This window comes from Alligator sinensis, unplaced genomic scaffold (assembly GCF_000455745.1).
Source record: "Alligator sinensis unplaced genomic scaffold, ASM45574v1 scaffold899_1, whole genome shotgun sequence".
NCBI lineage: Eukaryota > Metazoa > Chordata > Crocodylia > Alligatoridae > Alligator > Alligator sinensis.
Window position 1 is genome coordinate 282,187 of NW_005842614.1, and position 23,492 is coordinate 305,678.

The following is a 23,492-nucleotide window of genomic DNA, read 5'->3' on the forward strand; positions in this document are numbered from 1 at the left end:
ATAGTGTGCACACAGGTGTTCTTGCGCTCGCTCGCACTCGCTCTCTCTCTCATTCTCTCTTGCTCTCTCTCACTCTCTCACACACACACACACACACACACGTGCGTGCGCAGCCTCCCTTCTCCCCACCCGAAACACATACCTCTACTGCGTCGTCGACTCCGGGATGGGTCAGTGTAAAAGGTCAGCTGTGGGTCATTGTCAGCCTCTGTGCCAGAATCCCCTTCGGGATTTAGGAAAGCTGAGCCAGCTATAGTTAGAAAAAGACAGAACCCACAATAAAAACAAATAAATAAGGTACAAAACACTGGAAACACACTATAAACTTGGTCAACCTAACTTGCCTTTTACCCCGACAAGGTCCTAGCCCCAGGCATTTCTTCATGACAGTGGGAATTACCTGACTATGACATCAGGACAACACAGGCTACACAGAATTGTTGGGATTGTATGAGCTGAGTTGGGAACTCTCCCTGTAAGGAGTCTTGCTAAGAGGCCACAAGATCATAGCCTCTCACCCTTAGTATTTTATGAACAGGAAACAACCACATTACAAAAGATACCCCCTATTCTCCCATACTTTGGCCCCAACTATGGGGTCCTACTTTTGCAGCCACTCTCCTTCTGGATGGTTAGTAATGTATAGGCTTCCCTTCAAAGCCTCTGAAATAGCCCATTTAGAAATGTAAAATTTATTGGACATTTCCCTCCAAGCCAGACCTCTTGCTGGAGGGCAAAAGAGCTACACTTCCTTATTTCCCTAGTTGTGCTAGCTTTTCACATTCTCCTTGTGCACTTGTGGATCCCAGTCTGGACCAGAAGTTCGAGCATCACAGACAGTGTCTGCAGTGTCTACTGCATTTCCCAGCCAGGTAAGAGTAAGTATTGATGAGCTCTGTGAGAAATGGCAGCCTTGAGAGTAACAGACCAAGTGTGTAGATCCAAGGGGTTGGGATGAACTTCCCATGTTCATTCAAATCACTCAGATGCTTGTCCCAACTTCAGAACCATTATTGAGACTATCACATTGGCATTACTATCACCAACACAGGCTGTGGATAGCCAGAAGGTGCTGCTATGGGACACTCAAAGGGCTCCCCCTCTCCCTGCCCCATAAAGCATGAACTCTGCCCTGCTCTGCAGATGCCTAGCATGACCCAACAAAGCTACCATTTGTGCTAGTAGAGCCTCTTGGGGCATGCTCCACTGCTGCAGATGCACTGGGTTGGGTTATATTGGTGCAGTTACACCAACAGCTGAAATGGAGGCAAATCCTCAGCATAAATGAAGTCTCAGGAGCATCTAGCTGTGCTGCATGAACAGAAGTCCATGCCCTTCCCTTATTGCTTCCCAGGGTTACCTCTTGTTTTGTTATTGATCCGCTTCCGCTGGCTACTAGAGGTGTGGGACAACAAGGTGGCCTGCTGGTGATTGGTGTCCACAGGGCTGGTAGCAATGATGTTATCCTTGTACTTGTTCATCAAGGACAGCTTGGCATTGTCGCTTCCTGCGCAGGAAGAATTTCATGCAAAAACTTTCAGAAGAAAACAAATAAATGAATAAATAAATACAAGGCTTTAAAAAAGAAAACGAAGGTGAGAGAGAAATCATTAATAAGCATGTGCATCCTTTCCAAGAGTCTGGGAGCAGGGACTAGAGACATCTCACATGATGGTCCGGCCAGCAAAACTGATGAGGTCCCTGCAGGGAGGGGAAGTAGGTTTCTTCCAACTCCAAAGCATATGGGCTGGTGCAAATAGGCAGAAAGTGGCCTCTCTCCATCGTGACCTGCAGCATGCTCACAGATCCCTGCCCTCTGGTGCCATCTGGCTCTAACAGTGCATTGTTACCACCAGTAAATCCAACAAGCAAGGAGTCTGTGGCAGACGAAACACCACATCGGGCATCTAGCCTGAGTGGAAGGAATTCCTTCTGTGTCCACCATACTAACATAGCCTTGGTGTCAATGGCATAAGAGGCAATGCAGATCTGGTGGAACCTAATGTTAGCATACTTCCTCCAGGGGTCCCACAGAGGGAGATTAACTGACTTGCTCAAGATCACTCAGAGTTTCAGTGGCAAGGCAAGGAACTGTATCTGGATGTCCCAGCTTCCAAGCCACTACCCTCATGACTGGGTCATCCTTCTTCCCACACCCTCACCCAGGGGACCAGGGAAGAAGAGAAGCAATCATGGGAAGACCAGAAGTTGGTTTAGAGAACTGACCCTTTCCTCCTTGACAAACGCTAGCAATTGGGCTGGACACTCCAACTTTATTTGGAGGCAACTTGCTGAGTCTGCTAATGGACACTTAGAGCTATCTATCTGCATGACCAGGTCAACAGAAACAAGGGGCCCCTGCACCAATAGTGACACTTGACCCAGCGACATCACTGCTACAAGCCGTTGTGTAGACAGGATCTAATTTGGCCACCATAACTTGGTACAAAGCACAGGCTGAGATTTTCCAAGCTGCCCAAACAATCTGGGTGGCCCATTTCCATGGGTGGCTAAAATAAATAGGACTGTCAGGTCCCTTTGGCAACTTTGGAAGATTTGTCCTTGGATTTCCAAGGTTCCCTTGCAGCTCCCAGAACAGTTTGGGTTCTTCTGCCTCTACAACAACTTCTTGCCACTCATTGGGGGTTTCAGTCTCTGGGGATACAGCATTTTGTGACTGACAAGTGTTTCTTGCTCAGCCCCTGGAGGGAGGGATGGCACATGTTTTTGGACTCTCACCTTTTGTTTTTAACATTTATTTATTTATAATAAAGGTTCAAAAAGTCTCTCTCTCACCCCTCCCACCTTGCTCCACAAGGAGCAAAGGCTTCTAGGACTGGGCGTGAAACTTGAGGTGGAGAGCTGCATTTGGACAAAACATCACACACTGCTTTTTCCAATCGACACGCTGGCTTAGGTGTCTGTGCAGGAAGAGAAGGTCCTGGTATAGGTGCCCATGCTGACAGCCTGGCTCTGTGTTTAGCACTACCAGTGCTCTCTGCAATGCCACAGCCCATAGCTGTCCATGTGCTGCTGCAGCTGGCTTCAAGGGAGCTCTAACCTATGGGGAGGGCCCCAAACAGGGCTCCAAGGGCACCTCACTGATGCCCCACATGCTGGAAAACCACAAACGAATGGCTTTACAGACTGCCCTGGATGTCTTTGCTGTGGCTTTAGGGTCAGGTCTGAAAACCTGCACAGTGGAAAGGATAAAGAGGTGGCATTTACATGACCCACAGCCCAGGGCTGGAAACAGCCCTGTTTACACAGGGAAAGGAAAAGAACTCTGGCAAGCCCAGACAGAAAGAAGCAGAGAAGTATGCTGAGGGCACATTGTGTGTCCCCCTGTCAACACACCTGGTGTGAGATCCATGCTGGACTTCTCATTGCAGCCCTGCAGTGAGTCCAAGGTCCTGGTAACCTGACTGGCGAAGTCCTCGCCACCGTTCATACACTCCCGCTGCAGGTGGTGCCGCAGGTCAGTGATGTCGTATTCGTAGCCATCCAGGATGGGTGTCTCACGGATGCTCAGGGTGCCACTGGAGTTGTGCCCCTGCACGCGGGCATTGCGCAGGCTCTCACGCCCATGGCCCCCAATCAAGACAGAGGGGATGTAGTGGATTTCATTGGCTGCTTCGGCACTGGCACTCTTCTGGGGCTGCGGCACCCGACGCCGTTTGCACCATCGCCGACGGGTGTAGAGGATCATCACCAGGCACAGGATAGACAGCAGCAAGGCAATCATTCCCCCCTGGAGAGGAGACCAGAACAACAGGTATTAGCAGCCACTAACAGCCACACCCCCCAGCTACTGTAGCTGGACAGCAAGTGGGACAAACAACCAAAGGGGAACAGGGGAACATCACAACTTTCACCCCAGCCTATTAGAACAAGTTTAATTACTCCCAATATGAGGATTAATGTTTGGGTGCTGTATCTATTTGAGAGCACAGCCTCTGGGCAAATGCTTTCTTACAAACACTACTGGTGCTGCCTGCTCTCTCTTCTCTTGCAAAAGCAGAGCTTTCAGTGCTGTAAGGCACAAGCTGCTTTGTCAGTGGGAAACCCTTCAACATGAGCAGCAGGCACTAGGCTTACAACCTGGCCCCACCACCCTCTCAGCTCTCCTCCTGCTCAATTCACTCCTGGGAGCAGGCCATGAAAGGGGCAAAGCTCAGGGAAATCCAGCAGCCCGGTGTTAGAGAACTGCCCTGTTTATTACTATAACAGCAGCTGCAAGTGCTGTTTGGACAGATTCCAAAGCTCTGCATAAAAAGGGGGAATAAAGCACTATTATCCCTTTTTTGCAAGTGGGAAACCTCAGTTTACAACCATTAGCACTGTGTATTTAAATATGTGCAGCAAGTTGGGGCCAGATCCTGAGATGAAGTTAGTTGTAAGAGATCCTGCTGAGTCCTACAGAGGTATCATACTTTGTACCAGCTGAGGATTTAGCCTCAAATCATTTGCATGCATCTTGGGCCCCTTGGGGTCAAAAATTAACCCCGGCATAGGTGGGAACAGCATCTAGTGGGAGTTCTCTTCATGGGGAACTGTGTCATCTTACGTCAGGGCTGTGCTGGCCTGGCACACTTGGGGATCACGGAGCGGGTAAACTGCCTGTTTATTTCTACTGCGCTCTGGGAAAAAGGACTCAGCAATACATTTCGTTGCAAAGCAGCAATACCAGAGTACCCAATGCATCTCACTGTCATTGGACAGAACCGTACGAGGCCCAAAGGGGAGGTGGGAAATGTGGGGTAGATGGTGCAGGACCCCTCTTCGGACACTGCAAATGAAGCCCCACCCTGATCAGGGGCTCCGATTGTACCCACAGACATGGAAATGGCTAGCAGCCATCAATTTTACAGTTGTTTTAGTATTTGTTAGCCTAATAACATGAGAGCTGGGACCTAATACTGAACCTCTATGCAAGGCTCCTGAAAACAAAACTCCTCCCTTGAGTAATGGTGTCTGTTCATGGTAGGCAGCAGGAGAGTCCATTAGTCTATATGTGGGGGGCTGGGATATCCATTTCCAATCCTTTGCTGTATTGATGATAGCACTTTTCTCTTTCGGTGGAGCACTCAGAGTAGCAGGCAAGTGCCTTCCGAATGAGAACAAAGTCATCTAATCCTCTTTTTCTCCTCCTAGGTGCCATTGCTGCCCAAGCAATTGTGTGGCTATTTTTGTTTTCTTGGCTCATTTGAAATGGAAGGAGTTCTCAGCAAAAGAAAAATAAGAAGTCTGCAGTCACAATCCTGCCTGGGCTGGGAGAGCCTACAATCACCAGAATGAGGAAAACGGCTTATGGATCATGACCCCACCTGACGAGCCCAGGTTCCTCTCACTGCAAACTCACATTTGGACTCAAGGGGAAGTTAAGAAGTTATTAAAAAAAGACAAAAAAAATGAATAGTCCATAAATCGCATTGGTGTATTTCAGTATTGAGTCATCTTTTTAAAGGAACTGTAATGCCTGTGAACAGTGTCCAGCTGCCAGCCCTGGAGAGTGTATTTATTATCTACATTATTGGTACAGAACAGACAGCTGACAGTGCAGGCTCACCTCATCAATGTAGCTGAGCCCTGGCCCAGACAGATAAGACTGCAGTCTGTATTTAGCGTTTAGACACCGTGGCCTCAATTCAGTTAAGCACTGAGGCATGTGCTTCGTGGCCAATGACCTCAATGGAACTTAAAAACACAAGCCTGAAGTTATGTACAGGCTTAAGTGCTTTGCTGAATCAGGACCTTAAGGAGGAAAAAAAGACCAACTTTTGCTGGCATTACTATGCCAGCAAGGGCTGTGCTCCCTTACCAAGCAGAAGTGGGCAAGTGAGAGCCTTTAGTGCAGGCACAGCCATACCAGTGAGAAGGTACTGGTATGTTCATTTCATGGAGGGGCCTAAAATAAAGGTCGACTAGCAAAACACTCAGTCTTGATGGCATGACACATGTCCACAGTAAGAGCACACAACTATTTCATAGAGAGACAGCTATGCTGGCACACCATGCCTAACACAGACCTGGCTATAGGCAGGCACATGCTGTGCCAGCTCTGAAGCAGTTACTTTAAAGTGAAAAATATGACATTAATGAAGATTTAATATTTTCTTAAGTCTCTGAAAGCAAAGATCAGATTTATTATATGCAAATAATCTGCTGAGCAACTCCTCCCACCTTCTCCCCCAGTTTCATTTCTGGTTGACTTGAGCACTGTTACTCTTAATCTTTGGGAGATATTTTGAGGGTGTCTTGCAGAAATTTCAATGAGTATTAAATAGAATCAAGCTAAAAAACAAAAAAACAAAAGAGCAATCTGTGTTACTGCTGACATAATAGTAAAGCAGAAGAAAAATGTGCCAGCCAAGATCATGGTCCCATTGCATCAGCCACTTGTGCACACATATTGTAAGAACCAACCTTCATGCCAAAAAGCTTTAGTTTAAATAGACAAGATCAATGAAAGGTGGAAAGAGTAGTGATGGGGAACTGAGGCACTGACAAACAAGGCAACTTCCCAGGGGTCATACTGAGATTATGCAGCAGGGTCAGGAACTGCTGCTAGATCTCCTAGTCCCAGCAGTTTTATTCACAAGGCTACAGTTCAGGGTGATGGCTGGAGAGAGCCACAGAGACAGAGCTGAAGTCAGCTACACATGCTGGTCCTTTTAATCTTGCTTGCCAAGAATAGAAATAAATACATGGGAGCCAGCTAACAGCTTGATGTCCATTCTTGGCTCTGGTCTCCCTCCTCCTCTTTATGCAATAGGTGATCTTGATAAAATAAAATAATAGTAATAATCTGCTCCATTAGGACAAAACATTAAGGGAATTATTGAATGAGCAACAGAAGTAGCAGCTGGCAAAGAGTTCTCTAATGGCCATTATGCTTTAACCCTCTTTCATTCTCAGTATAATGGAGATGTAATGCACCCTCCCTTCCTTCCAAAAAATTTAAAAAAGTCAGCAGATTAAGCAAAGGAGCAGTCACTTAGAGGGCACTGCTGTTAGCTGGGACACAGCAGTCGCTCTGGGTTCAGTTTTATAGTCCCACAGAATCTCTCAACGAGTCATAGTCAGAGCAGTGTTACAACAGCAGGGAAACATTTCTGTGGTGCTTAAATGTGGCATTCAATTTCTGTCGGGTCAGTGCAGTTCTAAATGGCTCATTGGTAAGGATGCACCTGGAATCCAATTCTTTGTTCCGTTATGACTCCAACACATGAAGCTTGTGGCTCTGGCTACTGAGGACTACCCCAAAAATACAGAATTTCCCCACTCCCCATAATGACTCTGAACTACCTCCTTGCAGACTCTAGTGTGAGGTGGATCACTGTAATGGTACTGTACTCCAGTGCTTCTCCACTACAGGAGTAATACGTTTACTCATAGCGGAACTGGAGTGTTGCTGTGCCCATGACGGTCCAGGAAATACGCACAAAGCAAAGAGGGGGAAAGGAGGTTTGGTAATATCTTTTATTGGATCAACTGTACACTTGATTCCAGATATCAGAAGAGTTTTCGGGTACAAAGTGCCCTTCAAATCCCATCTCTTCCCAGTGAAATCTCTGAAATCCCACTTTGAGCCCAAAAGCTTTTTAGCATCTCTCCCAACTATGCAGTTGGTCCAGTAAAAGATAAAAGCAAAAAAAACCCACCTTGCATCTTGCATACCAAGGCACGTGATCCAAACACTAGGTGTCGCTGCCTACTACATAAAGTACTAAGTGCACTTGGCTCCTGGCTAAATAAAAAAGGGAGACAAAGCTGGAACACAAGTTGTGTAGAAGCTTGCCTGTTTGCAGCTGTAACTGTAATAATTTTATTTAATAAGCATTCCTGTTTAAAGACCGAGTGTAATGAGAGGAATCTCTTGGGCTCTCTGTTTTATATCCAAGAAGTAGAGGCCTCTTGCTGGGGCAGAACTGAGGGAAGCAGTGATAACATAAGTGCAAAACAATTGCATGTCCTTCACGTCCTCAACCAGTTGGAGTTGAGAATCCAGCCCTCCATCATTTCAGGAGGAAAAAGGATTCTCTCTGGGGTCCCATCTTCGCCCAGTGAGCCAAAGACATCCAGTTCCAGTTTCATCTCCTCCCAGTGACTGTACTGAGACAGTGGTGCAACGGCTGCTATAGGAATTGTCAAGCTACATAGACCCTACAAGAGACTGCTTGGATTACTGCTCAAGCACTGACTGTTTTAAAACATCCACCCACAGGTCACTTTCACAAGCAGCTTTGAAAGATGGACTCTGCTGCCTATGGACCCATCTCCTCTCCTTGCAACAACAGCTGCTTCACTGAGAAGAAACCCCCTCCCCCATAAAAATATCCAGCTTGGACACCAACATCTAGATCCTGGGCACACGGCTCGTTGCTTCCTACACTCATGTAGAGATGCTGCAGGGATGGAGTTAACTTGGGAGTGCCAGAAAGGGGATGGGGGAGGGGGAGATTAAATATTTAATTACATATTTTGGTGTAACTGTAATAATCACTAGATGTTCTGCCCATTAACATGGCAATCACCATTTTCTGGAAACTCCTTCGCTTTCTACCCAAGAGTTTACTTAACCCAAGACATTGGCTGTTAGCTAAAGCAGTCTCTAGTGATCATTAATTAATTCAAACTTCATGAGCAAGATAACTGACATGTTCTCTAACCAGGTGAGGCAGGTGCGCGCTGGTTCTCCCACAGAATCCCTCCCACACACGCTCCTGCATGGTATAATGCATGTAACATTGCACCCATCAGAACAAGCTCTCCTTGGCTAAACCTGAGGGCTGAACGCTGTTGCTAAGCAACTGCTCATCATTAGCTCTTAAAACAAAAAAAACCCCAAAGCCTCCCCAGTTGTCACTCTAGGCCCACCTGGAAACTTCTGTGTGTCAATGTCCATCTAAAATGAAAATGAGAGGCCACCTCTCACTCCACTTGTGACCTGATTCAGCCGAGTGTGTGCACTCAAATCTAAAACATCAGTCCCTCACTGTAACCCTAGCTTTTTAGGGACTGCGATGGTTTTAAATGCTGACTTCACTCTACAGGATCTCAAGCTTCCTGTCCAAAAAGGAACAAATGGATTTTTAGGGAGAAACCCTGTACGGTGTGTTGGCTTAGAAATGGTATTTAAAGGTTTGCTTTTGGGGAATTGGCTTATAGGTATATGTATATGCATTAGAATGGTTCAGGATGGGCAGCAGGGGTTAACCGATTTCTAAAAGTCTGAGTCTTAGTCACACAGGCTTGGAAGCAGACAGGCTATCTAACTCAACAAGGCCAACAAGAACACATAGTCTGAAAAACAGTCTGGGAACAGAACAAGTATGTACTACACTGCCCATAACACGAGATAAGTGGCACCAGCTAACAAAGCCCTAGAGCAGGGGGTCTGAGTCCCAGTTTTGGGGGAACAGACCAAATTAGGAAAAGGCCCGGAAAGACCAAATTAGTATGAGCACATGTGATAAGCTATGTGGATGCGTGACCACACAGAGAGACAACCAACCAGAGATAGCCACAGATCAAGAATCATCAGAAGTCATCAGAGGGGAAGGAGAATACAAAAGCAGAGACCTGAGACTAACAAATGGTCCCTCCCCATCCCTCTCCCCAAGAAGGTCCCTGAGAGAGATCCCTTTGTCCCCGGGAAGGGTCCCCAAAGTCACCATGGACAGAGGACATACCACCAGCCCGTCTCATCCACCCCACTGGAGGGAGGAGTATGGGCCTTGGCATCCCACCTCCAGACTGCTTACATCTGACACCTAAGAGACAGCCTCAATGTGAAGACTGCATCCTGGCCAGATGTACTTTGACTCTGATGACGCCCTTGGATTTGGTAGATATATAGAACTGCTTGATTGTTTTTCTGTTATCACTGCGTATCAATAAATTTGACTATTATCGAATGGAGAGGTCATGGTCGGTTTGAGGGTGGGTGGGTTCCACCCCCCTCCCCACCTACCTGCCTCTGAACAAGGCCTCTGGGTCCTAAATCCAGAGCGAACACTGTGCAGAATACCAATATACATTAAGGCTGTTAAACTGAAGTCTAGTTAACCAAGCCACCCTATGACTTCCAGTTCAATCACAGTATAAGCACATGCAGCAGGTTTGTAGTGTGAATTCCCCCTCCTTCCATCCACCCTCCTGGATCTTTGCACATTTGCACTGCAGGACAAAATCAGGCTCCAATCTACCAAAGTGGTAGAAGCAGATCTAGCCTGCATGAAACTCTACGCTGCTACAGCTAGATTACTTCCAAAACCAGTGCTAGCTTGGGTATCTCCATTCTATACCACATCCCCGGAAATGTTCAAGAGCAGGTTAAACAAACACTTGACTAAGACAATCCTGGCTTGAGGTCCACATGAGGTTGCTTCCAGCCCTTCTTTCCTATGATCCCACTGTGCAGCGCAGGCACACCCCTTGACTTCAATGAAGCTACTTGGTAAGCATATGCTTAAATGCTTCTCTGGGCCAAGGTGAAGACTCTCCTTTCTTTAATGCTTTCCAGCGACAGTGACCCACAGTGTTGTCTACTGTAAGGTGGCAAACTGATTCCTCCACCCTGTGATCTGAAGTTGTGTTTTGTCAAAGTTGGAGGTATTCTCCCCTCAGACCAGTAAGAACATGCAAACCGGACAACATTGTCTCCCATTTCAGAGAGCTATATGCAAAGAAAGGGAACAAAGGCTCTTGTAAAACACAGGAGCCATGCACGAAAGCCAAGAGGAATCACCAGGCCCAGGAAGGTCCCTGCAGGTACTTTGCTAGTATGATGCAAAACAGCTAGACAGAAGGCTATGACTAGTGTGATGGGATGGTCTAGTGGCTAGTGACATTGACCTGGGATTTAGGACACATGAACTCTACCCCCAGCTCACCTAGAGCTCTTCTGTTACCCTGGGCATGTCATTTTCCTGACCCTGTGTGTCAGTTGTTCAACTGTAAAATACAAACTAATCCTTCCCTTCCTCAGGGGGGCATTGTGAGGCTAAAAATCCTGTAAAGACAGAAAAGTGTTCAGCTAGCACAGTAATGGGGAGCATACTACCCTTTTGGAAGATCAGAGCCACCCTGATTTCACCAGTTCAAATTGTGACTCATGTGTCAGGGATCATGTTTTACCATCAATATAGAGTCTCATGGGGGGAGGGGGGGCACGAGGGAAGGACTAAAATGTTTAAGGTTTGGTTTGGCCATTTACTTTTTTTTTTTCTCCAGGACTAATCAAGCAGAAAAGATGGAGGAGAAACCTGCCCTCAGGCTGCAATCTGGAAGAGATATTGACATTCTCATTAGGGCAGGCTTCATTAAACAGCCCATCCCTGGCCTCAGCAACACATTGTCTCCAGCTAATTATCTTCTACCAGCAAAGAACTGTACAATTCTTCAGATTCTTCCCATTCTTCCCTCACAAACAGATCTATTTTTCCCTTTCTCCTTTGATTTCCCTGAAATTCTTTCCTGAGCTTCTGCAGAGAAGAGAATAGGAGGGCAGCAGAGGAGGGAGGAAGGAACAGAGAATCCACACTCAGGGGGGCTCATGCTTATTATATTCACAGCCGCCTGCACTCATGCTTGCTAAATCAAAGCTACTCGGCTGTGGTTTCACTGGTGGTGAGCCAAAAGCAGTGGCAAAAAGCACCAGTGTCTGCATACTGGGATAGTGGCATACCATGCAGAGAAAAGCAAGATGTCTGGGAATTAAGATACTGTAGGAGAACAAAAACAGAGGAAAACTGTATTTCCCTCAAATCCTTTTGATCGAGCCTCACATCACTGGTCCATATAGACCATGCAGTAGCCTGCCTCCCCCTTTATGTCTCCAGTTTTGAGCTGTGGACACCCTGAGCTCAGACCTGCCCAGAGGGACTGGTTAGTGCTACTTTGCCTCCTGGATTCTGGAGGCTCCTGGGGACTGAAAAAGACTCCAGAATAAAACCAGAGCAAGCACAGCTTATGCACATAGGCACAGTCTAGAGAGAACTTCATTGACTTTTTTCCAAGCTGATTAGTTAAGCTGCATTAAGCACCTGTATGGACACACATTCAAAATTCACATGGCCTTCATTTCGTTTAGCTTAATATAAGAATGGACAAATTTAATCTATGATATGTTGAATGAAAGCCACTTGAAATCTGAAAAGTGTCCACATGCAGCTTCCAGGAGCAAGACTGGCTGCAGGGGGAACCCCCCAATCAGCGAGATTAGCCGTGGGTGGACTCCTCCCTCCCCCGGTCACTGGGGGGACACATACCCCCCTGACTAAGGTGGCCTCAGTCGCCCATGGCCACATGCACATTTAGAACTAGCCCACTTTTAAAAAGTCAGCTCAGATTCACTTTCCTGAGTGGTCCTGAGGGCTCGTCTACATACGCACAACTTCATTTTTCCACCGTGCAATGGCTCTCTACAGAGCTGTCCAGCTACTGAATGTGGCTGGATCAGTGGGTCCTAGACACCTGTCTACACCCACAGAGTATTCACATGAACGTATGCTACCAGCCACCCTTCACTATGGTAAGGGTATTCTTTGGTGAGAGCTTGGTTAGTTCTGCAATCCTCAGGCTATCAGAGGTGGCATAAAGGGGCAGCCAGAGATCTCAAAGCAAGGGCCCACGCATCAGAGGACAGTGAAAAAATAAGTCTACCCTCCTAGGCAATCAGAGAGGAGAATCCCAAGTTAGCTATCAGTGTATGCCCTACAGTGGGGGGTACCAGTGCTCTTAGGACTCCCAGAACAGTCATGACCCTGAACTCTGCCAGTCCCTCTTATTTCTATGGTGCTGTTGCCCCCCAACCCCCAACTAAGAGCAGCAAGTGAGAAATGTTCCACAGGCAATGTGAAGTTTAATGCCGGGACAAGGCAAAAGCATTTCGGATTTCAGTGAACTTTGATTAAGAAACTGAGGTTCGGCAGCTTGCCTGTGAAAGACTCACTAGAGGAATGGCTGCTGTGGAAGTTAGGGACTTAAATATCGATAAAAAATATCCATTTAACCTATTGTAATTACAACAGTTAAATGATTAATTGCTAAGGGCAAGGTGGGGCGGGGGGTGGGGAGAAGAGGGTCTAGTACCTAATAGCTAGGCTCTGTGGACCCAGTGCAGCCACTTGCAGCCTCCCCACTGCCTGCCGCGAGCAGCCTAGACTCCATGGTGGGCAGCAAGGGCCTGCCCAGAGCCCAGGCTGCTCGTGGCGAGCAGCAGGGAGATTGCAAGTGGCTGCACTGGGATGCGCGGAGCCTAGCTATAGGTACTAGCCCCATTCACTCCTCTTTCCTTCCCACCTGCCCTGCTGCCTTCTGGTTCCTGCTGGGGCATCACATGGCTTCCCTTTCCCCCCTTCCCTGCCAGACTGCGCCCCAGGCTAAACGATAACCGGTAAACTATAACCAGTTATCACTAGGCTTATCAGTTAAATGGCTAATCGCTTAACCAGTCACATCCCTAATGGAAATATGGCCTGCTGCTAATCAACAGATCTCCTTTCAGGAAACAAATTCTCAGCAGATCCCATAAAAAGGGGCATATTGCACATCAGCCACTAACCATGACGCAGTGCAACTTCTAACAACCTCTCTGAGGTTTCTGCGTATACATCAGTTCTTCAGCCATGACATCTAGACTAGAATAATAGCCCTTGCAGTTTTACCTGGAGATGGTATTCCTCTTTGCTCTCTGGCCTAAGTTGTTACAGAGCACTGCTGCAAATGGTCGCCTGACTCTACCGTGAAAATGGCTGGACTCCAACAGAGGGTGAAACCATTTCCAACTTTAATTCTGTAAGGTGTTTGGAGGCTCCCAAAAGGAAGGACACCAAAATTCTCAATGGTAAATCACCATCACTACCACCACATCAGGGAACTCTTTACAGACAAGGTATGTTAGATGTTGTATGAAAATAGAAAAGGGAGATTTTTCAGGAGCACAAAGGTAACATAAGGGTCATATATTTCATAAGGCATTGAGGCACCTAAATCTCACCTATTTCAAGAGATATTAAGCACCTAAATGTATTTAAAACTCTGGTCCCACATCCTTCTGAATGTAAATGAAGTAGGATGCCTGTCACCCAGAGAGAGGCACCACATCTTTGAAGATACGAGAGCACCTACCATGACTGAGATGTGAAGGATCCTTAGCTCTTCTTCCGCTGACTCTGTCTGGGGTTCTTCAGTGGGGTCCAAGCCAGGAAGACTGGGGGCACCATCTTGGTGGTGGATATGGAAAAGCAAAGTACCATTTTCCAGCCACTGCTGCCTCCAACGCACCAAGGGAATGTCTTCCGTGTTCCCAGAGATCTCTGGAAAAAGAAAACAGGGTTGATACATTAACACAGAGATGCCATGCAAAAAATCTTGTAACCCAGTGGTTTTCAAGCTTTTTAGATTCAAGGCACCCCTGTATAACTTGAGCAGCATCCCATTTTAAAGACTGATTTATTACAGAGCTTACCTCCTTGCAGAGGGGCAGGCAGTGGAGTCAAGGAGCAGCCAGGCAGGGAAAGCCTGAGTCTGCTCTTATCTCCTCACATCTCACTTCTCTCTGTACCCTTCAAAGGATCTCATGGCACTCCAGGGTGTCCCATCATCTTGGCTCAGAATCAGTACCCTAACCCAGTGTGCTTCTTTCTAAGGAATCATTACAGTGAGTGACCTACTTCTGGCTGAGCCAGGCACAAGCAGGCCAGCGGGGGAACATCAAGCATATCAGGACAGCAGAAAACTGTTGCACTTGAGCCTTGCAGGCTCACTACCATCCTTTTCACTGCATGCTATCAATGGCTCATATAATCCCAAAAAGCAAACACATAATTGCTTCCTTCCTCTAAACTGCAGTGTAAGGTAGCTGCAACTGGTAGGAGGATTTACCAAATATATCTGCCAAAGAGCCTGTCAGTTATGGCTGTGAAAGTACCTGGCACTTACTATCTATTGAGAAAAAGGAGGCCTGGCAGCATATTTCTGGCCCTCATTCAGCAAAGACCCAAAGCATATGCTTCTACTCCCACAGCATTCAGGGGGAATATGCACCAACTCACTTTGGACACAGAGACATGGAGCTGTGCTGCATTTTCAATTTTAAGATGACAGGAAAAAGGACTCAGTGAATCTCGCTAGCCAAAACGGGCTCATGGCAGAGAACAGACAAGGCACTCTTAGTCTCATCTCCACCGAAGCACAGCAGAGAAAAGGCCTAGTGTTCCTTGGAGTGCTAGTCCGTGGAAGTCCACGGCAGTCTGAAAGCTGACAGGTAAGGTACCTTGGGACTCCCCAGTAATGTTAAGACTGCCTCTGTGCAAGCAAAGTAGCTCAGAGCACCACCCACCTCCAGTGCTTCCTCACTCAACCCCAGCATACCTTACATAAAACGCTTTGGGACAGAGCATGAGACAGTATAAGCCAGGAGTGGTCAACCTGCAGCACAGGTGCCACAAGGGGCACAGGCAGCCCCTGTGGGTGGCACAGCAGCACGGGGGGTGGGGGAGGAAACAGTAGCAGATAGTCCAGGGAGCAAAAAGCAGAGCATCAGATCAGGTTGAGGGCACAGGGAAGGAAGCAGAAAACAGCACAGGTAAAGGAAAGGCATCCAAGTGGCGCTCAGGGAGGGTGCAGGGCAGGTTTTGTAGCACACCTGCCAAAAGATTTGGCCCTTGCTGGTATAAACTGTCATAGTTCTATCAGCACCAGTTTCAACAGAGCTACAAGACTTGTACCAGGACAAACTCACCCAATATCTCAAGTGCTGCTTTTTCCTAATATTAATCTGAGACACTGACTCCAGCTGCACTTACACCTACAAGGGACAGTCTAGAGCAACGGTGCTCAGCCTCTGGCCCAAGGGCTGATTTGGCCTATAAGAGTGTGTCATCTGGCCATTCCCCACAGGTCCAGAAATTTGGCAGAAGGGAGAACAGGGGCAGAATTAATTGCCACAGCTTTGAAAGCCATGGTAGTTAACACTGCCGTCAGTCCCCAGCCCTATTAAATTTCTGGACCAATCGGGAACCACATGGGCCGGAAGATAATATGGTCCTGTGCACACAGACCAGTCCTGCACCACTCATCCAACCTGTGGGGCTGGAAGGTTGAGCACCACTGATCCGGAGAATGTATCCAAACCTTGAAGCGCAGAGAGCAAAGCATAGCATTCATCACCCTTCAAACAGACCCCAAGGATGGGAGAGGTTTTGGGGCTCTGATGAATACTTTCCTCCATCTCCTTTCCCAGCAGGCAACCTTGCATGAGAGGGCCTTGTTACCTGGTAAGTTTAGGTGGTTTCCGGAGTGCTTAACCTATGGACTGGCTGCACATTAACACCTTTTAAGTGGCTTAAAGAACTCGTTATTAGATTTAAAGTTATGCCAGGGCAGGATTATCTCCAATCTGCCTAATTTTGTTTCTGTTCCATTACTATCTGGCCACCTCCTACAGCTAATCTGACCAAGCTGAAGTCCTCCAGGATCCCAGAATGCCGGGCCCCTCCTGACTCAGGGTGAGTGTGGACACCGGGACACAGCAGCACTGGGCACAGTGCCTCATGCCTCACACCCCAGGGATGTTGGACAGAGCGAGTGACACAGCCCTGGAGTACCCAGCAGCTGTGGTACCTGCTGCCACCACCCAGGCTGGCTCTGCTCCTGTCAGCGGTACAGGGAGCTATGCTCCCACCAGCAAGGGCACAGGGGAGAGGTGCTGCCTGAACTTCAGAGAAAAAAGGATTGGGCCCCGCAGAGTGAACGAGCTCCAGGGATGCAGCCTGGCTCTGTACTGAGAGCGGGGTCACCAGGCTTACTCCCTGACAGCCCTGCTCTCAGCACGGAGCCACCACAGCTTGATGAGACCAGAGAGCCCCAGGGAAGCAGCTTGACATCACAGTACTGCAGCAGCTTTGTGCTGAGAGCAGGGCTGCCAGGGCTTAAGCACGAGACGGAAGATCCCCAGGGTCTCGCTGCAACTGACAGTGGTGGGCCACTTTCTGCCCAGCAAGAAGAGCGGATGAGTCCTGCTGCTGCTCACCAAGCCTCTAGTGGCAAGTCTCAGCTGTGTGGGTGAAAGACAGTCAGAACAGGTTTTTCGCTTTACCATGCAAATCCTCCACTAAGCCGAACAACACTAAGCCAATTAACATTTGTTTGGCTTAGCGCAAGGTCTAACAAGGCCCAGACTTATACTTAGCCAGTGGTTGTTGCTGCTGCCTGCAAACATATGACTTTTGGCTCATGTACAAGCCAACAGGCTACCAAGTATCAGTCCACCCAGGCACAGCCTAATCTGTTTACTTTACTAGTTAAAGGCCCATCTAGCTAGAAATAAAACTCTGCTGTAATGCTATTTGCAAAAGTCTCCTTCATAAGAGGAGCAGTGAGTGCCATGCACTAGTTGAGCAACTAGAGCATGATCAAAATCGTTGTTTGGTCCCCTGTTCCACACAAAATAACAACACTGTCAACCTTCAGATAAGCCATTTTTCTTGCAAGGGCTGGAGGGGTGGAGGGCAGGGGAAGAGGTAGTGTGCCCTACCTTACCTCGAAATTTAACATGGTATATACTAAACTTCACGGCAATCCAAGCAAGCATGTAGTGTATTAACTCTAAGTGCTCTATCTTTAAATTTAAAAAAGAGGAATACATTCTTGCCTATACAGCATGGCTGGTGCTCTGCTACAAAGCTATCAAGGTGGCAAAGGGGTGAAAGCCCTAAAGCTACCTACAGCTAGTAGTGACTTTTTTTTTACCTCCACAGGAAGAAGAGGTCTGTGTTATAGCAGCAGATGATTGATATTTTATTCCCCTGGCTGCATATGTGTTTTATCTAGAGACTATGGTTACTGCAAGATGAAGCATTTTAATTGTTATTTAGATCAGCAAAACAGGAAGCTTGGACTTAAATAATTTATTTAAATCCTGGTTAAACATGAACTTTGAAACTTACTTTCTCTTCAAATGGCATGATCTTTAGAACAGTTTGAATTTTACAACCCAATATAGCTTTCGCACTACACTTCCTGCTCTTTTCTTGCTAGCTCTACACATTTAACTTCCTCACTTATTTACATTTTAATACATTGGAAAATGGCAAAACAATGTTTTTGTTTTGGGGGTTGTTTTGTTTTGTTTTTTTAAACTAAAACACATTTGTCAGGATTTGCGTCAAGCTATATTTGAATGGAACCTGGAATTAGATTAAAATGCACAGAAGACATAATTTTGTTTATTTAATTTATTTATTTATTGTTATTAAGGGAAAAATAAGCTAGAATGTTCTGGATATGGCGGGGGAGGAAGGGAGAGTGCATCTATCTGCACCTGTTCTGCATTTCAAAACTAATCTGATTAAATTAAAAGAAATATTCAGTACAATCTTCAGTTCTTTTCCTCTCACCATGGGCCAAATTATCAGAGGCATTTACATGCCTAAAGATACAAGCAGATGCCTAGTGGGATTTTCAAAAGTGCTTAAGCAGGGTAAGTTTATAACTCCAACTTACTTTTTGATTCTCTTTGAGTTCATGAAAGGGAGACATCTAACCTGCTCATGAACTTTTGAAAATTCCACCGGGCACTTACATGCATCTTTAGGCAAGTAAATATCTTTTGAAAGTCTGGTCACATGTGTTTTGGATTTTAAAATTCGCAGCTCTCTTCCGCTCCCACCTGGCTTTTTATTCATAGGCTAGAAGAACACAAAACTTCCCTGCTTTTTTTCAACTCCCAATTGGTTTCTTAACTTCGAATGAACTAGCACAACATGAAGAAAATATCCTCCCTGCACCTGCTAGCTAATATGAAATTAAAAGTAATTAAGGCAAAAGCTTTTATGCACAACAGGAACTGAAAGTACTGACATTTGGAAAAAATGTAAATACCGGCATTTCCTCCATTGTAAAAACTGAAAATAATAGATACTTAGTGCAGCACATAACATTATGACATTTATAAAGTTTGATTTGTCCTCAGAAGTTACAGATATATTTCATCCCTAATTCTGTATATTATTGAGTAATATGCCCCCTTCAACTCATTAACAGTTGATGAGAGCTCATTGGTAGAGATAATTTAAATGATTAATAGAGTACAGTAAATTCAGGCCTCATCACAGGTTGTCATAATTTCAAATTTATTTTAGAGAGACAAATGTGGTTAGATTTTTAAAAAACGGATTTACATTAAAAAGAAGCCTATTTTTTAATCCACCAAGCCATGTTGTATCCTCTTTCTACATACACACATACCATCACCCTCTCCATATACACCTCTTATGCAGAGGCACCCCAATTACTAGAAAATACTAAGAGACAAATACGGCTAAAAGATTCCTCTTCACAGGTTGTGTCTACATGTGCATTTAAGTGCACTTAAATTTAATGTGCATTAGCTTAATGCACACAGAGTGAATGCGCTTTAACGTGTCTACATGTGTGTTAATGAACTTTAACTATTTGCGCCTAAATTTGATATCTGCATTTGCAGGTATCAAATTTAGGTGCAAATAACCTAAATTCCCCATTTTTAATGTGCATTAAGGGCACACACATGTAGACACGCACACTTAATGTTCACTAACTTAGGCTAATGTGCATTAAAGCATCATGTGTAGACACAGCCATAATGCACCTATACCAATGGCTGTGCACATGGTCAGATCTAGGATTTTGAAAAGAGAGGTGTAGATGGTGTGATGCATCAGCATATATAACACACCACATATTGGTATTTTTCTACAGTTCAAGGGAAACTAGAAGCTTCACTCATACACTGGGGGGCTAGCAAATATTATTCAGATTAAGATGAAAGCAAAAAATATAACAATTGGAATGTGCACTAAGTTGTTAGGTTTAAAAAATGCAACACTAGGCAAAAATGAGTCAAAAGATACTGTGTCATTAATTCTATGGCCATTATAGTGAGATGTATGTCTCTTATTCCAATACACAAAACAAACTATTGCCTTCCTGAGCATTTTGACAATCCCTCCAATACTCAACTGTCAATCATTTCTACACCTGAGTTAATATTACCACACCTGAATTAAGTGTTTTAGCTAAAGTTTAAAAGGTCTGAAAGTCTGTGAAATAGAAGAGCAATGTTACCAGGAACAGCTAACAAACAGCAGAACTGCAGAAGAAAGGATAGTTTGAACTGGAGCATTAAGAGCCTTAAAAAGGATAGAAGAGTATTAACATCTGTGGAGTGGAGGCGATGACTGCGGGCGCATCTACAGAAGACTTTTTACTGCGCACTAAGCATGCACGTCTACATGTGAGCATGCTTACTGAGCAGTAAATGGCGCCACTTGTGAGTAAATTTGCTACCTGCAAATGCAAGAAGCAAATTTACTTGTGAGTAGTTACTGTGCAGTAATGCATGTATAGATGCCAACTGGGAGCAGATTTGATCTGGGACAGCTCCACCACTAGAGGGGCAGCCTGAGGGTAGCCCCAGGGCTTTAGGGCTGGGAGCCTCTCCTGCCCCAATGGCTGGGCTGGCTCTATGGCAGCACCTGCCTCAGGCCCTTAAAAGCCTGCAGGCATTTTGAGCCCTGGGGCACATGTGCAGGGAACCTGAGGCAACTCCAGGCCCCTGTGTGCCCCATGGCAAGCCACAAGCCAACTGTACCAGCCTGCCTGCACCCCGGAACAACTGCCTGGCACTGCATTGCCATGCAGCTGCCAGGCCTGTCAGCACCCAGACCCAGCTGCAGGCAGCTCTCAGCCACTGGGGCCAGCTCCAACTGCCTGCAGCCCACCCCCCAACTGCCTGTCTGGAGCCTGCAGGTGCTGTGGGGCACTGCCTCACTATACAGCTCTGCACTATGCCCTTGTGCTGGGCACTACAAGGAGCCAAGTGGTAAGCTCTGCACTTTGGGAAGGGCTGGCCCCACCCAAGCCCCTGCCCCCATCCCTGCCTAGGCCAGCTGCACTCCCCTGGCCCCCGGGCTCCCCCCCACAGCATACAGGAAGGCAGGAAACAGCACAAAACTTTATCAAGCAGCCCATGCCCCAACAGCTAGGCAGGCACAGGGCTCTCACATGCTAAGGAATGCATTGATGCTAGTGGCAATGTCTTCCTTGGCTGCAAGAGGCAGAGACATATAGCACAACCACAGATAGCCCTCTAGGTGGTGGCAGAGGTTGCAGAGCAGCCTGGGCTTCGCCCCATGCTGTCGAAGTTCAGGGTCCTGTGCCAGTTGTGCAGATGCACCTGGGGCAGCATGGCAATCAGCAGCAGCAGGATGTAGTGGGTCAGGCACTCCTTGGTCCACCAAACAGCTCCTTTTGCAGTGCCCAGGATACATGCAGCAGAGGCATGCTTGGACAGCAGCACTGGTGCAGGGGGGAGGGAGGGCTGGGCACAGGATACCTCCCCAGAGAGGCCTCCTGCAGAGAGGGCGGGGGCATGGGCAGCCCAGTCATCTGGGAGCTCTGTGCCTCCCAAGCCCGTGCACCATGGGCTTGGTGGCAGCACAGAAGACAGGCTGGCCTGCAGGAACGGGGGTGGCAATGGGGTCTGAAACCATAGCAACAGGTGCTGCCAGAAGCCTGGCCTGTCCCGCCCTGTGAACAGGGCAGGGGAGGCAGGCTGCCTGTGGCTAGCACCCAGCAGCCCATCTGCCCCTGCAGAGTAAGCGGGGATGTGGGGCTTGGATGGTGGCTGCCTGGATGATTTACCATGGTCCCTGGGCACCCATGCATGCCCAGCTCCTGATCTGAGGCCAGTCAGCTCATGGCCCCGGTACAGAGCATCTTATCTCACAAATGTTGCAAACTGTCACAAACAGCTTCTTTTTCATGGCTCTGCAGCTGCAGTTGGCAGCTGGGATGCAGCCTCAGGGTCTCCACCACCCATAGCCAGAGCCCTGTGGATGACTCAGCTCTGCAGGAGACAGACGCAGAACCATACCATCCTCCTGGACCAGGTAGTGATGGCATCAGAGGACCACCCGGTGGACAAACAGGCTTAGTGGGTGGAATACATGGCCCACCAGGACAGGTGGCAGGTGAGGATGCATGGGACTGGCGTAAGGAGGCATGGGACTGGGCAGACTGGGAGTTCCAAGTGAAGCTCCTGACCTTGGAACGCAAGCAGTTGGAGGCCCTGTGGGAGTAGACTGTGGCCCTGGACAGGGCAGTGCAGGCCACAGACAACAACTGCCAGGTGCCGGACACCATCCTGGCCCTGGCGGTCACCTTTGTGCCACCAGCTGCCTGGTCCCTGACCCTAGCTCCACCTGCCCCCTGGCAGCCACCCACCACCCAGCAGCAGGCCCCACCATGAGCCTGGGTGGAGGCCCAGCACCACCTCCACCAGCCAGGAGCCTCTGCCCCAGACTCCACCCTGGGTCCCCCATCACTCAGCCCCCCTGCCTGGGCCCAGGCCTGCTGCTTGTCCCAGCTCCACACAGGTGGACCTGCCTGCAGTGGGGCCAGGACTGCACACTAGCCCTGCTGGCCCTGGACACTGGCTGCCAAGGGGGGAGCCACCCATACACTGGACACCACTGCCCCTGGGTGAGCTCCCTGCCCACCAGGCTCACCATGGCATATGCAACCATGGAGGAACAACCAAAGGCTGCTGGCTGCCTGTCCCCAGGCTCTGCTCCTACCCCCATGACCCCCCTCCCCCCGGGAGACCACACAAACCACACTGTAAATAGTTTTCACAGGGAAGAGAATGTTTTATTGTTGGTGGGTGGGGTGGGTGATGGAAGGGCTCTGTTACTGGGAGTGGGGGAGGGGGGAGAGAGACTCTGTTGTGGAGGAGGATCTGTTGGATGTGAGAGAAATAAAAACTTGTTCTTCTGAGACATGTCTGCAGTAAGCGTGGTGCTAGGGGTGAGTGGGGTGCCAATGGGTGGCTGCCCAGGCAGGCTACAGCAGGGAGAGCAAGAGAAGGTGGTCAGCCGCACCTCTTGCACCCAATGCCCTGGCCCCCAGGGGCATATGTGCAGCTCTCACAGGGCCTCAGCAGGGGAGGGGGGCCCACTGCTATAGCTGACACCACAGCTACAGTGTTCCCACTGCCAGGTGTCCTCCGCACACCATGCCTCCTCCACCCAGGCCTCACAGAAGCTCTTGCCAGGCCTCACAGATGTTATTCAGTATGCAGGCTGCAAAGATAACCCAGGGGAGGTTGTCCTTGGCAAATTGAGGAGAGCAATGAGGGTTTCCTAGCATCCCTTGAGGTGGCCGAAGGCGCACTCCACCAGCATGCGGGTCCAGCCCAGGCATTGGTTAAAGTGGGTCTGGCGGGGGTCGGGCTGGGTCAGGCGGGGGTCTCCTGCCGCATGAACCATGGCAGGAGAGCAGGTAGGCTGGGTCCTCAAAATGAGGAGGGCAGAACCACCATGGAGCCTAGCTGCAGGTCCAGCACCCCGGCGCAAAGCAGCTACTCTACACCAGGGCTGGCATGATGGAGATGCAGAACGCAGGCATTGTGGGCACTGCCCACCCAGCCAGCACTCACATTT

General features: G+C 48.0%; 1 protein-coding gene across 1 annotated transcript in view; it reads right to left on the reverse strand.

The window, feature by feature from the left end:
• The window catches only part of ASTN1 (astrotactin 1), a gene marked incomplete at its 5' end in the record, with an annotated part of 224,136 nt that overhangs the window by 108,324 nt on the left and 92,320 nt on the right, over nucleotides 1–23,492 (reverse strand). Inside the window, 4 exons of the mRNA XM_025214997.1 lie at nucleotides 143–250; nucleotides 1,361–1,507; nucleotides 3,358–3,751; nucleotides 14,137–14,324. Of these exons, the coding sequence (XP_025070782.1) occupies nucleotides 143–250; nucleotides 1,361–1,507; nucleotides 3,358–3,751; nucleotides 14,137–14,324 (837 nt within the window). The remainder of the gene's footprint in view (nucleotides 1–142; nucleotides 251–1,360; nucleotides 1,508–3,357; nucleotides 3,752–14,136; nucleotides 14,325–23,492) is intronic.